The sequence below is a fragment of the Vigna radiata genome, chromosome 11 (assembly GCF_000741045.1).
Source record: "Vigna radiata var. radiata cultivar VC1973A chromosome 11, Vradiata_ver6, whole genome shotgun sequence".
NCBI classification, from domain to species: domain Eukaryota; kingdom Viridiplantae; phylum Streptophyta; class Magnoliopsida; order Fabales; family Fabaceae; genus Vigna; species Vigna radiata.
Genome location: NC_028361.1, coordinates 3,892,962 through 3,912,477, shown reverse-complemented (window position 1 = coordinate 3,912,477; position 19,516 = coordinate 3,892,962). Strand labels below are relative to the sequence as shown.

Here is a 19,516-nt window from a genome sequence, read left to right as displayed (position 1 = left end):
ATTTCATGAATTGTATATATTGTTTTATTTTTTATTTTTTTGTTTATAATAAATTACGACTAACAATGAAAAGTGTTTTAAAATATCTACTGACATGTTTTAGTTGATTAAAAATATAAAATATGTTTTCATTTTAAAATATATCGAATTCGATTTTCGTTTTCTATAGACGTCAATAGATTTTCTCTTCCAGTTTAAAAGTATTTCCCTTCTATGTCAATACTTATTTTGTGGTGGTCTACTTTCATTATTAAATATAAATTATGATTATTTTAAGAACTAATAAAATTGAGATACTTCAAAATTAGACCAATAGAAAATGGGTTAATTATTAGAAGATTAAAATCAAATGTAAATAGTTTGATAATAACTAAAAATGTATTTTATCAAGAAAATAATATTTTCAACTAACTGAAATATTAAAAAAAAGAAAAAAGAAAAACTCTTGTTTCACCATATGATCTGAAACACTTGAATGATGTTAATCAACATCCATGTAAACTTTGAGATGTTAGTGTTTTTTTTTTTTTTTTTTTCTGTGTTACAAGCTAATAAAGATGTTACTCACTCTTTCACTGTGAGAAGGATTGTTCGGTGAGTTCAGAACACCATATTCCAGCTGGAACCCTAGCTTGAATCCATGATGGTTGGTCCACACAAAACATATCTCTGACTTTTTCTAGAATTTCTTTTTCCACCTTTGGAATCTTAAGGTTATGTGCTTTTTTTATAAAATGGTTTGATATAGTTCCAAATGTAAATTGACTATTCTCTTTGTTTTCATGTTGTGTCAATTTTAAACTAATTAAAATAAAGAAAAATATTATACATATCCAAAATATTCATATTTTTACTGGAGGATTCGTTGAACGGTCATTCCCAAACGGTAAATAAGTAGTAATGAGATCGGACGACTGCAGACAATAAGCGAACTCCCAGTTAAAACATTGATTAGTGAGTGATTGGGTTGTGATTGAGTCTTGATTTTAAGGTTTCACTAATCCAAAATCAATAACTAAAACTATAAATACAGGTCAAAGGTAAGAAGTAGACACTCTAAATAATTATACATTTATTATAGCACTCAGATTACCGTACGAATTATTATTAACTTTGACATGAAAAAATCTTTTACAAATAAACTTCTGGTTGATAGACATAATATTGAAGAACAAGAAAATAACCAGACGAAACTTATAAGGTGACTCGACCTTATAAGAGAATAATATCAATCACTCTCTTATACATACTTTTTTAAAAAAAATTGAATTACAAATTTATTAAATATATAATATGATAAGAAGAAAAAAAATAAAAAGTGTTTAATGTTAGATAGAAGTGTATATCGTTGTCCGAAACTAAAACTCTATACAAATTGTTTTTTTCTTTAATTAAAAATATAAAATATTAAAATCTCATACAATATAACTAAATCATAATATATATATATATATATATATATATATATATATATATATTTTGAGTATAAATATTCAAATATTGAAGTTATATGATAAATGGGATTAATATAAACAATTTCATTCATTTGTAAACTCAAACTGGTTTTGTTGATGAATTGAATGGAGAGTAAGAGAAGCAAAAGGAAATGATATTAATAATAGATTCTTACCTTTAATTTTCATGGAGGTCCTTGATGGGATTAATAATTTCACTTGCTACTGAAGAAACATGTAGAAAGAGTGGCGTGAATGGTTTGTTCTTTAGGGAGCAAATATGGGTGTACTACATCTTCATATTAAAACACAGGATATGTATCACTATTAAAGGAGGAGTATATATTTAATTATAAGTTTTTGTTTTGTTTGTTTAAATAAGTAATTGGTTGAAAAAATTAATTAAGATAATAACAGTTTATTCTGTATTTTATTTTTAAAAAATCATCATGTTTTTACTTTAAAAATTAAAAAAATTAAGGAAATGTCCCTCTTTTTTATTTATGAGCGAATATATAAATTTGATACTATTTTGTGCGTTTTTTTAAATACTTTTTATCTTTTATTTTATTATTTGAAAATTTCCAATTCAAAATAAAATAATTATGGATAATAGAATAGTTATTTTAAATATATAAATTAAATTTAAAATTTTAAACTTAATAAAAATGACATCATTCATTAAGAGTACGTTTATATTTCGGCCACTGATAATAATAATCATCATTTAAAACTCTAACATTATATTAAAAAAATGAAAAAAAAAATCCAAATCAAACATCTAATAGCGAAATATTCATTTGTGTGTAATAGCCAAATAAGTGACATTTTTTTTAAATAAACTGAAAAGATTAACTTCAATTTCTTTTTATCGATATAAAATAAATAATTTACATCAGATGATAAAAGAATCAACTTAAATTATCTGTTTTTCATTGATCAATAAAATATTTATTTCTCAATGCAGAAATGTGACGAAAACACTGGTTTGAGTTAGGGTTATTTTCAACGATGAAATGATATTTGTTTGAGATTCATTTTTGACTAAGTATTCTTCTTTTCTTTTGTATTGAGCTTCTCATGGGGTAGATTTGCATCGTGGGAGAGATTTGTTTGTTAAATTCTGTATTTTCATTTGTGACTGTAATTGTATATTTTGGCATTTTAAGAATATATTATTGGTAAAAAGGTTTGTGTCCTTAGTTTTCACATTGGTTTATTTCTAAAAAAAACTAAAATAAAATAGATATTTTTTAACTTGTTTCAATTTGTGTGTGTTGAGTATATGATTAAACATTTTCCATAAAGTTGAAAAAGAGTTAATAAATAACAAAGTTAAATTTAGGTTGAGTCATCCAAAAACAAAATTAAATTACAGAGAAAAATTGAAATCTATAATTTTTAGTTCATCCTCGTCTTTGTACCACCACACGAGAAGAATATTAAATTGCAAAGACTTTACAGATGTAATTGAAATTTCTAATCTATAGATCTTGTCTTAAATATCCCAACTCAATATTCTCGTTAAATGACCCAACTTCATTTAATACCTAACATATGAAAATTGAAAAACTTAAAAAATGTTTATTTTATTGTAATTTTCTTTATTGATCGCAAACTTTCGTACATGATATAATTTTACATAAATTGTCATGTTTATGTAAACTGTGTATAGTTGAACATAAATTTATGTATTTTAACGTCATATGTAAAACGAACATAAAAAAAAAATCTAAAATAATTGTCATTGTTATGTTAGTGAATAATGACTAACTTCTTCATCCGTCAACAACTTGTTACAACAAATTAATTAATTAATTATATATATATATATATATATATATTTCATATCAACCAAGATAAATTATAGATTAAAGAATTTTTCCTTTTAATATATTGATAATTTTTTATAAAAGAAATAATTATAAAACGAGAATCATAATTCTTAGATGTTAAATAAATGTATAAACAATGTTAAATTTGAATACAAATTTAACTAAAGCCTTAAGAAATATTTTCTTTGACCCTACACATAAATTAACGTGCATCACAGTATATAAACCTCAAATATGAAAGTAAAAATTAAACTTACAACCGTGAAAAAGTAAACATACAACCTTTATACATAAGACACAGTATTGTTTTTTTTTTCTTATTAATATGAACAGAGACCGGTATAAAAGTGTTAAAATAAACCTCTTTCCATTTTAACCCTACATTACGTAAGGAATAAAAGAATAAAAATATTTTTAATAAAAACATAATATTCACTTGTAATTGTTTTATGTCACTACGGATTAACAATAAAATGTTAAATAAATGGAAAGAGTCAATTTCAACTTTTCTTAGAGGTCAATTTCACTTTAAAGCACTTAGTTATAGAATTACTTGATAATTTTTCATTTAATTTAAAAAATTTCAAGTAGTTATAAGCTCGAGAAAACGTGTTTATTAATTAATTGACTAAAATAATATAGATCTTAGATTTTGTGTAAAAATGGATATAATTTAGCTTAGGTTAAGTTTCAGAGAGGCCTTTTTCATAATGTAGAACACCGGAGATAGGTCCTACTGCTACTAAAACATGGGTTTATCCAATGCTTTCCATAATTAAGTTAGACAAAGAATGAAAATGAGAAAGGGTTGGATTATTTGAAAAAAAAATGCATACAAAACATATTTTCTATTAATGGCTTATTCTTTTTGTTGTGATTAGGTAGGAGAAACATAAAGGGGAATATATATCTGCAACCATTTAGAAAAGAAACAAAACATTAATTAAATACCATGTAACATTACACGATGGTTTGGTTTTATTCCGCATGATCTAAGAATATATTCAATTACATGTAAAATATGGGTAAGACTTTACCCATAGCATCTTAAAGAACAGCTGACATGGGTTCGTTAAAAAATATGGGTGTTTTGATCAAGGATAATGATTGTTAGACAATATTTTTTTATAATATTTAAATATTATTTATATGTCATTCTGTGATTGGTTCATGGTGATATTTATGATTATTATTATTATTGATTATGAAATAATTTTGGACCAATCACAGAATGACACGTAAATGATGTTTAAACATTGTCAAAATAATATTGTTTAAGTATCATTATTCTTTGATCAATTACCTTCTCAACACCAAATATTATTCCTAATCATGGTTAACGGATACATTAATATTATATAATTAGCCTGATAGGGTCAAAAGAGAGTCAAAAGAATCTAGTGGAACTTTGTAACTCGTGAAATACTATCGAATATAAGAAAGGAAAATGTTTTTTTAACATTCTTTTTTTGATAAATTTTGTACAACGTTTATGAAGTAGTTTGTAATTGGTCCAATAAATTTAAATAAACCAATAAAATATTGACATGTAATTTATTATAAAAAACTATTATGAAAAAGTGTTAACATATCATAATCTTAACAAGTAGAAATATATGTTTTAAATTCATTTACGCTATTCGGAGAAGTGCAACGAGTCGTAAATACATGCTATTCATTTTCATATTTATTTGTTCATATATAGGTTTGTAGTTTTAATATAGTGATGGTATATAAGGAGTAACTATATATTAGGAAAAGATAAAGAGTGGAAAGAAAGAAGAATGATCTCATAGAATAACGTGATAGTTGATGGAAGAGTGAAAAGAAAAGGATTACGTATTTGTTTAAAAATGAAAGGTAATGGTGAGAAATTGCATAGTGGTGAAGAAAGGCATAACTTTAATGATCCTGTTCTTTGTGAAGAAAAGGAGTTATATATTGCGTAGTGGAGGAGTCCAAATACAAACAAAAGTGAAAAGGGAGAAAATAAAAGCTATAAAGCATTAGCCTGAGGCGTGTGCATGTTCCCCACACACCACAAACAAGGTCGGCGAATCAACCAAACAAAGCACAAAGCGGAAGAAGACCTTGTCAAAGCTGACCCCACGGTTACATCTTTTCCCACAATTCCAGATTAACTGCTTCCCGACATTCTATTACAACATCCTCTCACACATAATACACCACCAGGCTTTACAATAAATATGTTTACCGTTTTCCTAATCACTTCCCTCCTTCATTCCGTCGGCAGGATCCGACAAGCATAGCGTTTCACCTCTCTTTTCCTTTTTATACTTTTCTTCGACTTCTTTTGTCCTCAGTTTGGTTCAAGTGTGTCAAATTCGTCCTCTTTTTAGAAAAATATCAATTTCGTTAGTGTGTCAATCAAGTCATCTCCGTTAAATACAAACTAATTGTGTTAAAAACTTAAAGTGAGTTTTGAATAATAACCACTTCATGGGTCTGATCCCTGATATTGTAGTGAATAAAGTGAGTTTTGAAAGTAATGATTTTTAACGGAGATGACTTGATTGACACAAATTTTTTCTATATGGGGATGAAATTGACAATTTTCTAAAAGGGGACGAATTTGACACTTTTCAACCAAACTGGGAACAAAAGAAGCAATTAAACCTATGATATAAGAATAAAATATATATAAATGTATAAAATTTTATGTTTTTCCAAAAAATAAAAAATAAACAAAAATAATATTAAATGAATGTAAAAAATTTAGGTATATCAAATAATAATTTATCTTTAATATATCATAAACTCTTTCTAAAACCATTAATCATTTTAGAGTAAAATGGTTTTCAGTGGTTAAAACATCAACTTTGTTACACTTTATGCAGTTTGATTAACATTAATGAATCTTTCAAGGGATAAAATTTATTGCAATTTTAGAGATTTTTTTTTCCAAAATATCTTCATATATACTATTAAGTACTCGTATTTTACTTATTATTCCAAATTTTTATAATTCTTCATTTATACTATATTTAAATTTGAGTTGATTGCCATCCTTGGAAATCTAAATATAAATTTAAGTTTCACATTAAATAAAAATAAAAAAGGAAATATTATATAAATGTAAATATTGAATAATAATATTAGAGTTGATGATTTTTTAGATTCAACCCTTATTAATATCTAGTCTTTTGATAACATTATAATATTCCTAAGACTTAGACTTAGAGACACTTTAAATTAACAATAGATATGTATTTTAGTTCGAAAGATTGTTGCTTAGCTCGAATTGTTTATATAGAAATGACCTAATATAGTGAAACCTATTCACATGGTTCATTGCAAGACGCAAAAAGCTTGAACCTCGCCCATGTTTCCTATCACAATATATATAGCTACGAAACACGTGGCTAAAATTATTAATAACAAATACTTACAAATTATGAGATTTCATACGAGTTCTCTCACAACTGGAGAGGAAAAAATAAGATATAGTGGACAAATTAAATGTTAATATCAAAAGACATCATGTTAATAAGGCTCTTTATTTCTTATTGCTTAAAGAATTAAAAGTAGACTTTATTCGAATAAATAAATGATGTTAATATTTTTATTTTACAAATTTCTATAATTTTATCATTAAGTTGTTGTTTATGTTAATTGCTTAAGAAGATATTTTATATTTTATCATCTAAACTATTAATTATAATATATAATAAGGTGATGAACTTTTCTGATAATTACTTGGATAACATATTATGATTTGATATATGTATGTACTAAATTTTGTTTAATTGTTCATCTTGATATGTATTTCTAAACAGTTTTATCAACATTATTATGGTTTAAGTTAAACTATTAGATATAATTGACATTTTAAATATTGATTTGAAAATTTTAAATTTCATAAACTAATGGCATTAGTAAAATGAATAAAAAAATATAAAAATAATTATAATATCACGGAGTGTGTTTTTTATATTACAAATATATATTTTAAATATTTGAAATTAGTTATTAAATAAATATTTAATAAATAATTTTATATAAACATTATTAGTGTAATTATTTATTAGGTAATATTAATTTAAATTTTAAATGTTAAAATATAAAGAATATTCAATAATAAAAATATTTATATTTCAATTTAGTATAAATATTTTATTGCTGATAGTTTCTCTTAAGATAAAACTATTATTATTATTTTTTAACGATAATATTTTACAAAATAAAATTAGAATATATTTTTAAATTTAAATTTATAAATGACTAAGCAGTAAAATATTATAAAAGAAAAAAAAGTAGTGTAAAGAAATAATAATATCATAAATATATCAAATGGCAACAAAAATTGATAATTAAAACACTTATCAACAGAATGAATGTAAATAAGAAGGTAATTTTTCTAATATCCTCTTTTATTATATTATAATGGATATTAAACATTGATTTAATTAAATATAAATTAAAAGAAATTGTTTAAAAATAAAACAAATAGCTAAAAAGGTCACGCACATGTAAAAAAAAATATAAATGAGTAAAAAATAAAATAAATAATTTAAAAATAAAATAAACTGATAAAAAAATAAAATAATCTTATACACATGACAACAAAATAAATATAAAAATTTAAAAAGATTATTTTATAATAAAATAAATATAAAAAAGATTAAAATAATAAAATAAATAGATAAAAATGTAAAGTAATTTTTTTACCAATATGACAGCAAAATAAATATAAAAAAAAAAAATGAATAAAAAGATAAAATAACTTTCATATTAATTTCTAATAAACTTGTAATATGAAATGAAATGTTATTGTTCGTTGTACTTATAAAATATCATATTTTGAATATAGAATTAAAAGTTAAAAAGTCCTTTAATGAATTTTATATTTATATGTTTTATTTGTATATGTGTAAAATGTAACCAGTAAAAGTGTAATAACCTAGAATTTAAAAATCAAAATTTGTTTTATATTATAAAACATATTTTACTTTTATTATTTTAGGTTATTACAAAACATGTATAACATATATTTAATTATATAGTTGTGAAAGTAATTCATGAACATTTACAGAGGTTTATTAAGTTTATATAAAGTATTTTACGTAAATGAAAATAGTAAGTTATATATAACTATAATATGTAAAAGCATTGATTAAAGTCCACTCTTATGCTCCTGTGACCCGTGAGATTTCAAATGACAGCGACAGTTAAGTTAACATCCTGTGTATGAAAAATAAGAATAAAAGTTAAAAGAAAGCTTGTGATAATTTTGTTAATAATTTACATGGATTGTGTTTGAGACTTAATCTTAGATTTAGAAAACAATAATAAATGGCTAAATTTAAAATCTAAAATGAGAATAAGTAATTGAGTTTAAAGACAAATTAAAAGAAAGATGTTCTCAAAATAAAATGAAAATATTTATTTTGATATAAATTTTTAAATTATCATATTACTATGTATATAAATCTCCTCTTTTATTTTTTATTGTCCTTATCGATTTATTTTTGGTACCGTTCTAAAAAATCTCTTAATTCATATAAGTATTATCTTATGTAAGACTTTGTTTATATTTTAATATCATTTAAATATTAACGTCTATTATAATAAATATATATATATATATATATATATATATATATATATTATCTTTTAATTTATGTGATTATTTTGGTAAATAAAAATAAATTAATTATTATTATATATTGTATTAAAAGGATGTTGAAAAAAAAAATTAATTATATAATATCAAATATTTTAGACATCTACAACTTAATGCCATATATATATATAAGTAGTTACTTTTTGTTTTAAATTTATGTTGTATTTTATTTCTGCTATTTGTTAATTTTATGTGGTATTTTATTAAGTAAGGATCTCCATCAATAAACAAACCGTCCATTTGATTTTTTTTTTTTTTTTTCACAAACAGACAGAATCCAAGACAAGATAGACACACCTCTACAATCCAATGGCTATGTCTTCTCGTTATTTTGCTTGTCCACTTTTTGGTGTGTGGTCACGTTTTCTCCACACGATCCCTGTTTTGCTAATTTTTTTAAATTATTATTACTGCTTTTTTCTTCTGACTAGTGTATGCAAGACAATGGTAAAATATATCTAGATAAAATGATTCTATTCAGAATTAACCCTATGCAAAAAATTATAATAATAACTATTCATAGAATTAACTAATTTTTAACCTATATTTAAATTTTATTTAATTGGACAAAGAAAGTGGAAGGGAAGCCATAGAAGCAGAATATAATACCAACAAGGGGGAATTTGTGCCTTTCCCTCATTACTTGCAAACAAAAAATAAGGGATCTTAGGGTACTATTTTTTTAATATTACCATTACATAACCATATGCCATATTTTCCTTATATATCCACAATATGTTTATCTACTTACATGTGTATAATGCCAAAATGAAGAACGTAGAACATTGCCACGTTTCATTCCCTCTAATAGTATAATGCTTATAATCTTTCCTCTCTATTCATTGACTTCTTTTACTACACAGTAATTCATAATTTAGTAAAATTTAGAAACAACAACATTTCTTTTGAGAATGACATAAATTAAAAAAAGATTAAAGTAAAAAACATAAAAAAAAAAAGAGAATAAATAAAATAAAAACGGCTCCTGCTGACGGAAGCTTTGTGGCATCCAGATCTTACATTACAGCCGAAAGAAGTTTCCTCTCTCTCTCTCTCTATCTATCTATCTTTTCACACACACACTCTCTTTCTCTCTCTTATTTCGAGGAGAGGAATTTGCGGGAAAGAAACGAAACCCAGACATGAATTGGGTGAAACAAAAGGTAACAAGCCAACCCCACGATAATTCGCCATGAAAGCTCCTCACTTGAGCCTCTTCTACTTCTACATCCTCCTCCTCACACTGTTCCTCTTCCTATCCATACCAGTCAACACTGCAAAAAGGGTCAATACTAGTACCAGCGCTAATGAATCTGGCACAAGAAGAATTCTGCACCAGCCATTGTTCCCGGCGAGTTCGGCACCACCGCCACCACTTCCGGTGGAGAGTCCTCCCTCGCCGGAAGGCGGAAACATCCCCTTCTTCCACGAGTACCCGGCGGGGCCCCCACCGGATCAGAGCCAAGCAGCCCCGTCCAGTTCCAACACTTCAATTGCAAACCCAACTGCAACACAACCCACAAAGGGAACAAAGAAGGTAGCAATCGCGATCTCAGTGGGGATTGTGACCCTTGGAATGCTATCAGCGTTGGCCTTCTTTTTGTACAAACACAGAGCCAAACACCCGGTGGAGTCTCAGAAACTGGTCGCTGGGAGTGGGAATAACAATAACAATAGCCATATCTCAAACAGAAACGAGGTTGATTCAACTGCGCCACCGTCGAGTTTCCTCTACATTGGGACAGTGGAACCCACGCGAGCCTCTACCAACGACTCGCGAGACAACAGAGATGTTAATAAGGCCAACAGATCGCCGTATCACAAGCTTAAGCGATCCGATCGCTACCGTCCAAGTCCTGAATTGCAGCCAATGCCGCCGCTCAGTAAGCCTCCCGACGGTAACTACCCGCCGGCGGTCTCCTCCTCATCGGAGTCCGATGAGGAAAGCCGCGGCACGGTGTTTCACTCACCGCAGAACTCGTCGGTCGATGGATACTACACGCCGGCTTCGCGGCAGAGCTCTCTTGTCAACGGAAGTCCCGCGAAGCGTGACATGAATTCCACGCCCACACCCGTTGTTCCGTTTTCCAAGAGAACTTCCCCCAAGTCACGGGTTTCGGCACCCTCGCCGGAGATACGCCGTGTCATCATTCCGTCTATAAAGCAGCCCCCTCCACCGTCGCCGCCGCCCCCTAAGCATTCCAGAAAGCCGAAATTTTCGGCGCCTCCCCCACCTCCGAATTTGAAGCATCTTCAGTCAACAACCGACACTGTTTCGCACGTGTCAAATAGTTTATTCAATCCTCCTCCACCACCTCCACCACCGCCTCCACCTCCGCCTCCTCCACCGCCGCCGCGAAAATCAGAGTCTCCGGCTGTTAGTGTCTCCTCTAATTCTGCATCTGTAAAGAGGCAGTCTTTATCACCAATTGAAGGCAGTGTAACGAAAGGTTCAGAAGAGGTTGAACAGAGTGTGAGCTCTTCCGAGAGGCTTGAAGCCAATGACAGGGATGGAGCCAAACCAAAATTAAAGGCTCTGCATTGGGATAAAGTGCGTGCAACCTCAGACCGTGCTACAGTGTGGGACCAGATAAAATCAAGCTCGTTTCAGTGAGTTCAATTAGTTAACTAACAGTATTCGGATATTAGTATAACTGGAAGCTAATGTTTCTTTTTTCCATGATATGGCGTTTTTCTTTAAATAGGTTAAATGAGGACATGATGGAATCGTTGTTTGGATGCAAAGCCACGAATTCTGCTCCGAAAGAACCTCCCAGAAAATCAGTTCTTCCTTCTGTTGATCAGGAGAACAGGGTGTTAGACCCGAAGAAGTCACAGAACATAGCTATACTGCTCAGGGCTTTGAATGTGACCAGAGAGGAGGTGTCTGAAGCTCTTTTAGATGGTAACTTGCTTTTCTCATTCTTCCTAATTAGGGGATCAAATTAGACTTGATACTTGAGCACAGATTTCTAATTTGGGTAAATTATACTAAAAGGGTGATTGGTTCATCTTACTGTTAGACATTTTTGGGGGCCCTAAGCTACAGTGTTGACTACTGAGTTCATCTGCAGTATTCCCTTAATTAGGTTGTCAATATCACCTACCAAAACAATGCTTCTAAGATATGTTAATATATTCGATTCTATATATTGTGTGGGGAAACAAGGAGTGAGGGGCATAAAGTTCCATCACTGTTTATGCCAGCGATGTAGAGAGAATAAATCATACAAGAAGACAGAGTGCATAGTACAAGGACTTCATCTTGAAGTCACCATCATAGCATCTGAAATTAAGTATGAGAATGTCCAAGCAGCATCATGCCATGTGCATTATTATGTTAAGCTATGAAATTAGGTATTCAGTAACTGTGATCTTAAAAGTGCGATATAGATACAATCCAAGTCATAAATTATAATACTCTTGGACATAAAACATCTTCTAGAAGTATAGAAGAATAATTGAACATCCACCAAGGTGGGATCACACCCACTTCATCCTCAACTCCAAACTCAGAAAGATCTTTTATTCACAAACTATTCTTCTATTTCTATTGGAATTATTGTCATTAAACTCAACACTGACATGGTCACTGTAGTCAATTACCTTATCACTGTTACAATTCCAAAACTTCCAAGATGTGCAGTTTTGGGCTCTAACTGTCACTAAACAGAGCCTCGACCTTGTTTTACAAAGACCTGAATTTCACGCATGGCACAACCAGACCAACACACCATGTTTGCTTTCTGTGCTCTAATCCAAAAGATGGATTATTCTTCTTTCTTAGTATACCACATTTCTTTTTAATCACCATTCTTGCTTCCAGTTCTCCATCCAATCCAAAAGATGGATTATTCTTCCTTGTGGGATTACAACATTTCTTCTTTAATCTTTGCCTTTGTGTCAGTGTTTATCTTTTTCTTTAGAAGGTAACTCTCGGTTCTAATTTCCTTATAACCACTGCCTGTCAGCAGTTTTTCCTAGAAACGGTTTAAAGTATATTGCTGTCAAAGATTCAAACGTCATGCAGGTTTACTGTCTATTCATTCTTATTGTTAAAGGAGGGTCTGCCTTACTTTTGTACATCCACCTTAAATAGCACTAGTAATTTGAACGTGTTCTATAGAAAAGCCTGCCATTGTATTCTACACTCAAATTTAAGTAAAGCTATTCTTATTTCTTATTAGTGCTAATCTTCTGTGGGGGTTGATAAAAAGTACCGAAGTAAAGAAAAAGACGGACGTAAGGCTTTTTATCCTTGTAAAAGCAGACATATGATAGGGGTTAATTACTAGCATGAAAACCCGTGAAGGCAAAACTGAGGACTTTCCTATATCGATAGGTTTACATCATGAATCAATATTAAATCCTTGTTTAATATATAGAAGGCTTTGTTCAAGTGCATGCATTTTAAGGATGACATTCTCTTGATCGAGTAATCAAGAAAAAAAAATAAACTTGAATTTTGGAGACAGATTGAAATCAGAGTTTTTTTGCTTAAGGAGAGAAAATGAAAAATGTGTAATACCACAAGTTTCTTTGTGTAATTACATGGGGATCAATATTACATAATGATAGAGTAATATAGAATATGGTTACAAGTTGGGTGATTAAAATGTAGAAACATATAAGGAATTATTTTTTATTCTAAAGTACATGATCAAAAGTTGTCATACTACTATATGATCTGACCGTACCTATGGTGTTGGTAAATGTTAGGCTTTGAAGGTGCAAGAGAAAAAAATGGGATTAGCATAGTATATTAAGATGGATGTATGTATGACTACAGGAGAGAATAAAGAATACATAATTATTGTATATCGAAGAGATATTGGTGTGATACCTATCTAGAAAATATTGATAGAAACTAGAAAATAAGGTGATTTGGATACAGGCAGAGAAGGCTATAACAGGCAACTATGTGTAAGTAAATTGCATGGGATATAGCCATTTGAAAAGAAGTAGAGGAAGAGAAGGCTACTGAAAGAAATTTTCCTTCACATGCCTATTGTTTGTTTTTAAAAGCAATTCCTTATCTGCATCCTGTATTTTCACTTTGAGAACAGCAAAGGATGTATTTTCACTTTGCTAATTGGCAGTATTTCTTTCGATGAAACAGGGAATCCTGAAGGTTTGGGCACTGAACTATTGGAAACACTAGTAAAGATGGCTCCGACTAAAGAAGAAGAGATAAAGCTTAAAAACTACGACGGTGATCTCTCAAAACTGGGATCTGCAGAAAGGTTTCTTAAAGCAGTGCTTGATATCCCTTTTGCCTTTAAAAGAGTTGAAGCTATGCTCTACAGAGCCAACTTTGATGCAGAAATTAACTACCTTAGAAAGTCTTTTCAAACCATGGAGGTCTAGTTTCTACCCCTTATTATCTTTGTTTTTTTTGCACAAATTCCTTGTTATCTTTGATTTCTTGATCTCTTACAGGAAAGTGATCATTCAGTTGTTAGTATATTTCAGGCTGCAAGTGGTGAATTAAAGAACAGCCGCTTATTCCTCAAACTCCTTGAAGCTGTTCTAAGGACGGGAAACAGAATGAATGTTGGCACTAATAGAGGGGATGCTAAAGCTTTCAAACTGGAGACACTCTTGAAACTAGTAGATATAAAGGGAATAGATGGAAAAACCACATTGCTCCACTTTGTGGTTCAAGAGATCATTAGATCTGAAGGTGCAGGAGCTGAATCTGCAAATGAGAATGTGAAAATGGATTCCAAATTTAATGAGGATGAGTTTAAGAAGCAAGGATTGCAGGTTGTGGCAGGGCTTAGTAGAGATCTTAGTAATGTAAAAAAAGCAGCTGGAATGGATTCAGATGTCTTGAGCAGCTATCTTTCAAAGCTTGAAACAGGGCTTGATAAAGTGCGATTGGTTTTGCAATATGAAAAGCCAGATGTGCTTGGCAATTTCTTTAATTCTACGAAGCTATTTCTGAAATATGCTGAAGATGAAATTGTAAGGATTAAAGCGGATGAGAGAAAAGCTTTGTATCTTGTAAAAGAAGTCACGGAATACTTTCATGGGAATGCAGCAAAGGAAGAAGCCCACCCTCTCAGAATTTTCATGATTGTAAGAGACTTTCTGAGTATTTTGGATCTAGTGTGCAAAGAAGTGGAAAAAATGCATGATAAAATTGTTGGTGGTTCTGGCAGATCTTTCCGAATACCTCCAAATGTATCATTACCTGTTCTCAATAGGTACAGCCATCCAAAGCAGGATAGAAGCTCAGACGAGGAAAGTTCATCCCCCTAGTGTGTGAATACGAAAGAAACCAGTCTTTCAGAATAACAGGCAAAGTAAATGAATGATTTTCGATAACCACCTTCCCAGGATTGGATTCATTGGGGCCATTTCAATTGCAATGGTGGTGCAAAGACAGCCCTCCGTGAGACTGAACATCAAACACTCAAAACTCCAAAATGCATGGTGGGGGTGGGGTTAAGAAATTGTACTCGCTGGTTTACCGGCGGTATACAGAAATGGGCTGCAAAGGTTCGTGGCATCCTCATCCTACTTCATATGAAGCATAAATAAAATTTTAAACGGGAAGTTCAGTGAATGCATCATTTTGTTTCTTCTCCAATGCATATTCTACAGTCAAAATAGATTTTATCAGGTCAGAGCTCCATACAATTGTCATATTGTAGAACGTTTCGATTTCACTTAAGAGGCTCCTATATGTATTTTTTAAATCAGTTATAAATAATAAATATCAATTTTGCAGCAACTCTTTGTATGTGGTGCCCAACATTTTAGATTTACACCAGCACTTGCCCTAGATTCTGTAACTAGTCTTCAATACATTCAATGTTTGAAGCAGCCCTAGAATCGTGGCATAAGAAAATAAATGTTGCAGTGAGTGATAAACTCCAATCTCTTATGCACTCGTACTATGGAAAAACCAGTCAGTTAGTGAGTTTCGAAAGTGAACATTACCAGTAAGCAAATTTCATCGTCAAAACGTTCCACTGGCTTACTGAGCCAAATTCCTCTGTTCTGAACATTATATATACATAACTTTTATGTTTGTTTTAATCTAAGATCTCGTATAAGTTATAAAAAAAGTTAGCGTTAAACGTATTCTAGTGGTTTATTATATTTTTTTCCACTGAAGAAGGCTTGGAAGGTGGAAATGAGATCTAAAAAGAATCTAATAATTGACACAAACTACGCAAATCTCTCGTTTCAAAATCCTATTTCAGTTTAAGCATTCCAATACCTCCTAGAAGGGAATTTGGATAGTTTTCTATCAGCGGTTCATCATAAAATCAGTTTCTATAAAATTCTAGCAATTTATAAACTGAAATGTGAGCAGACATTGTGATAATAGTACGTTGACTAGATTTAAACCAGTCTTTCATTGTTATAATGGTCACCATCATCAATAAAGTCCTGTAATTAAAATACAATCAGACACTGATATATGTACCTTTCTTGCGTGAATCATTGTTGGATTAACTTTATCCACAGTAAATCCTGCTAAAATAGCTTCCAGGCTTGAACCATTGTAGATAATACCTGAAAAACACGCGTGAGAGACAGGATCCTCGAACAATATACAAGATTTTCTATATGATACCAAAAGAAATATGATCTTAAATATTTGGACAAAGAAATTCAAATGCAAACGGTAGGTAAATGACTAAGACGCCATTTAATCGCATGAATAGCACAGGTAACATATACCAAAAATTTCTAACTGTCTACCAAATAAAATATTGTTGGCAGGAACTAGTCATAATGAGTCCATTAGAACATTTGAACAACTACGCTTGATTTATTAGAATGGTGCTGTTGTATGGGTATGAAAATAAACTATTGAAGTTTGATTAGATAATAAGAGGGTGTAACAGTCTTAATTTCTCTTATTTTCTCCTCATTCTCTGGTTTTTGCTTGAGGAGATGAGAAGAAGTTAGTTGGGTTGGGTGACAATTGAGTTAAAGGTAATGTCCGTATTTTTTTTTTCTTTTATCTTGCACTGGACTGAGTTGCATCCTCAAACTCATGCATTCCGATGTTTTTTCCTGCAATTCCATTTCTTCTTCCTGCACCCCATATACTTGATTAAAAGACGGTTTTGTCCTCTCCTTCTTACCAGTCTCCTTCTGCAGCGATGAGTTTGGCGGAGAGTGTCGAGGGAACGGCGGCACCGAAATATTGCTAAGTAGGGGTTGTTAAAACCCACGCTTAGAAGCTGCTCGTTCGGAAGGGCTCTGCACAGGTTGCCACGATTAAAGATGTCCGGACAACGGAGAAATCGTGGCGGCAGAGAGCTGCCCAACAAACTTGCGACGAAGCTGTGAGTTGACCAAAACGGGCTCAAGTCGTGCCAAAACGACGTTGTCTGCGGTTCCTAGAGAAGCCCACGCGATTTCAGCGACATCGACGCCGGCGACAATATTTCAGGGAACTGACCCAGGTTCTACCTATTTTTTTGTGGATTGGAAAGTTACGGTGGAAAGTTTAACGGAAAGAACGAATTGAAATGTTCATGCATTTATTTTTGCTCCAGCCCAAACCCACGAACCACACCCAAAAAAAAAAGAAAACAAGCATTTCGACAATTTTTTTTTAGCATCCTCGTATTTTCTTTCTGCCATTCTATATGTGAAAAAAATTCAATTGTTCACTATACAAAACATTTTGGATTATATAATCTCTATATTCATTATGGATTATGTAATCTAAAATTAAAAAAAAGTATTTTACACCACATAATCCAAAAACATGATTTTAATTATACAATCCAAAATATATATTTTTTTATCTAAAATTATATTTAAAATTACATCATTTTTAGACGTGAAATCCATTTTGAATTTGAAGAAGAACAAAATTGTTTAATTTTTAAAAAATGAGGACTAAATTAAGATAGAATAAAAAGATAAGATCAAATTGAGATAAAATAAAAATTCAGAGATTAAATTAAAACAAATGTAATGATACGTTGCCTGACATGTGATAGTGTCACTACCATTGTCATGTACCATAATATCACTTTGACACATGACAAAAAAATCATTTAAAAAAATAAAAAAAAATATTTAAAAATTTCAAAAAAATAAGGCTTAATATCCCTGATGGTCCCTATTTTCGTAAGGTTTGTTCACTTTGGTCCTCATTTTTTTTGCGTTCGATTTAGTCCTAAAGATTGTAAAATTTGTTCAATTTCGTCCTTTTTGGAGACGCTGTCTAAATAGTTAACGACAAACAGTCCAGACGTGCAAGGGAGTAACGAGTTGGCATACATTTGATCATGTGGATCCCCTTGAGGCACAATTACGTGGATTGTGAAAGAAATGTTTTTTATTTATTGAAACCCAATCTTTGACAAGTGCAGATTCTGAAATTAGGGTTTTCTTTACTTTGTTCCAGTGAAAGGCAGGGTCCGAGAGCTTAACCGATCTTCTTCCCATTGTTGGTGGTTGGCTAGCCATGTCTCAATCGCAATCTTCTTCTTGTTGTTGCCAGGGCGTGAGCTGCCGAAGTTGTCATTCCTCACATGGTGCTGGTTCAATGGGGGTAGGGATAGTTCCAATTTGCAATTATGGTGAGAGGACAGTAGTAAAAATGGCTAGAACTTCAAAGAATCCTGGAAAATATTTTTGGGGTTGTCGTAACTACAAGGTGATGTGAATAAAAGCATTTGTAATTAAACTCTATTTTGTTTATGTGATGGTAATTAACACTGTCTTTGATGAATAACAGAGTGGAGCTGGAAATGTGACGTGGTGTAACTATTTCAAGTGGTGCAATGAAGAAGAAGTTGATGAAAAGGATGTTATCATTGGTAGGCTAAGGAGCAAGATTTGTAATATGGAGAAGACGGTGAAAGCTTTGAAGAGAAGGATCCACTTATTAGTATCAGTGATGTGTGTTGTTATTGTACTGATCATAGTGATGTTGTGTGGGTAATTAGATCGAGGCTTAATACCCCTGATGTTGATGTCTTCGAAGTGGGTTTTTAGATTGACGTGGATGACTAAGATGTATAAGGACTTGAAAGAATCCTTTTCGTGGAACAGATTGAAGAAGGATGTGGCTAAGTTTGTAGCTTCTTGCTTGGTGTGTCAGAAGGCAAAAGTGGAACATCAAAGGCCGGGCGGATTGTTACAACAGTTGGATATCCCTCAGTGGAAATGGGATAGCATATCGATGGACTTCATAACTCATTTATCGAGATCATCGAAGGGTCATGATTCCATTTGGGTGATAGTTGATCGACTGACGAAGAACGCTCACTTTTTGTCAATCAGCCAGAAGATGTCCATCGAAAAATTGGCAGAGTTGTACATTCGAGAAATTGTAAGACTTCATGGTGTACCTAACAACATTGTTTCGGATCGGGACCCAAGGTTTACCTCAAGGTTTTGGCAAAAGTTGCAGGAGGCTTTAGGATCGAGGTTGAGGATGAGTTCAGCATATCACCCTCAAACAGATGGTCAGACTGAGAGGACTATTCAGTCATTAGAAGACTTGTTGAGAACCTGTGTGTTGGATCATCACGGAGGTTGGAGTGACATTCTACCATTGGTGGAGTTCACATACAACAATAGTTACCATTCCAGCA

General features: G+C 31.1%; 2 protein-coding genes across 2 annotated transcripts; both read left to right on the top strand.

The window, feature by feature from the left end:
• The first annotated feature begins 9,928 nt into the window (after positions 1-9,928).
• LOC106777755 (formin-like protein 6) lies at positions 9,929-15,672 on the top strand. Its single transcript, XM_014665494.2, has 4 exons — positions 9,929-11,543; positions 11,639-11,838; positions 14,053-14,294; positions 14,406-15,672. Exons 1-4 carry the CDS (start codon positions 10,126-10,128, stop codon positions 15,195-15,197), a joined length of 2,652 nt encoding a protein of 883 aa, XP_014520980.1. The 5' UTR covers positions 9,929-10,125; the 3' UTR covers positions 15,198-15,672.
• Positions 15,673-18,381: 2,709 nt separating this feature from the next.
• LOC106776625 lies at positions 18,382-18,861 on the top strand. Its single transcript, XM_014664108.1, has 2 exons — positions 18,382-18,573; positions 18,655-18,861. Exons 1-2 carry the CDS (start codon positions 18,382-18,384, stop codon positions 18,859-18,861), a joined length of 399 nt encoding a protein of 132 aa, XP_014519594.1.
• The last annotated feature ends 655 nt before the right edge of the window (positions 18,862-19,516 follow it).

Bases quoted from the DNA above. Each gene is read 5' to 3' on its own strand.
- LOC106777755 (XM_014665494.2), top strand. From the start codon at position 10,126: ATGAAAGCTCCTCACTTGAGCCTCTTCTACTTCTACATCCTCCTCCTC. The intron at 11,544-11,638 runs GTGAGTTCAATT...TTCTTTAAATAG, and splicing joins ATAAAATCAAGCTCGTTTCA to GTTAAATGAGGACATGATGG. The intron at 14,295-14,405 runs GTCTAGTTTCTA...AGTATATTTCAG, and splicing joins AGTCTTTTCAAACCATGGAG to GCTGCAAGTGGTGAATTAAA.
- LOC106776625 (XM_014664108.1), top strand. From the start codon at position 18,382: ATGTCTCAATCGCAATCTTCTTCTTGTTGTTGCCAGGGCGTGAGCTGC. The intron at 18,574-18,654 runs GTGATGTGAATA...GATGAATAACAG, and splicing joins GGGGTTGTCGTAACTACAAG to AGTGGAGCTGGAAATGTGAC.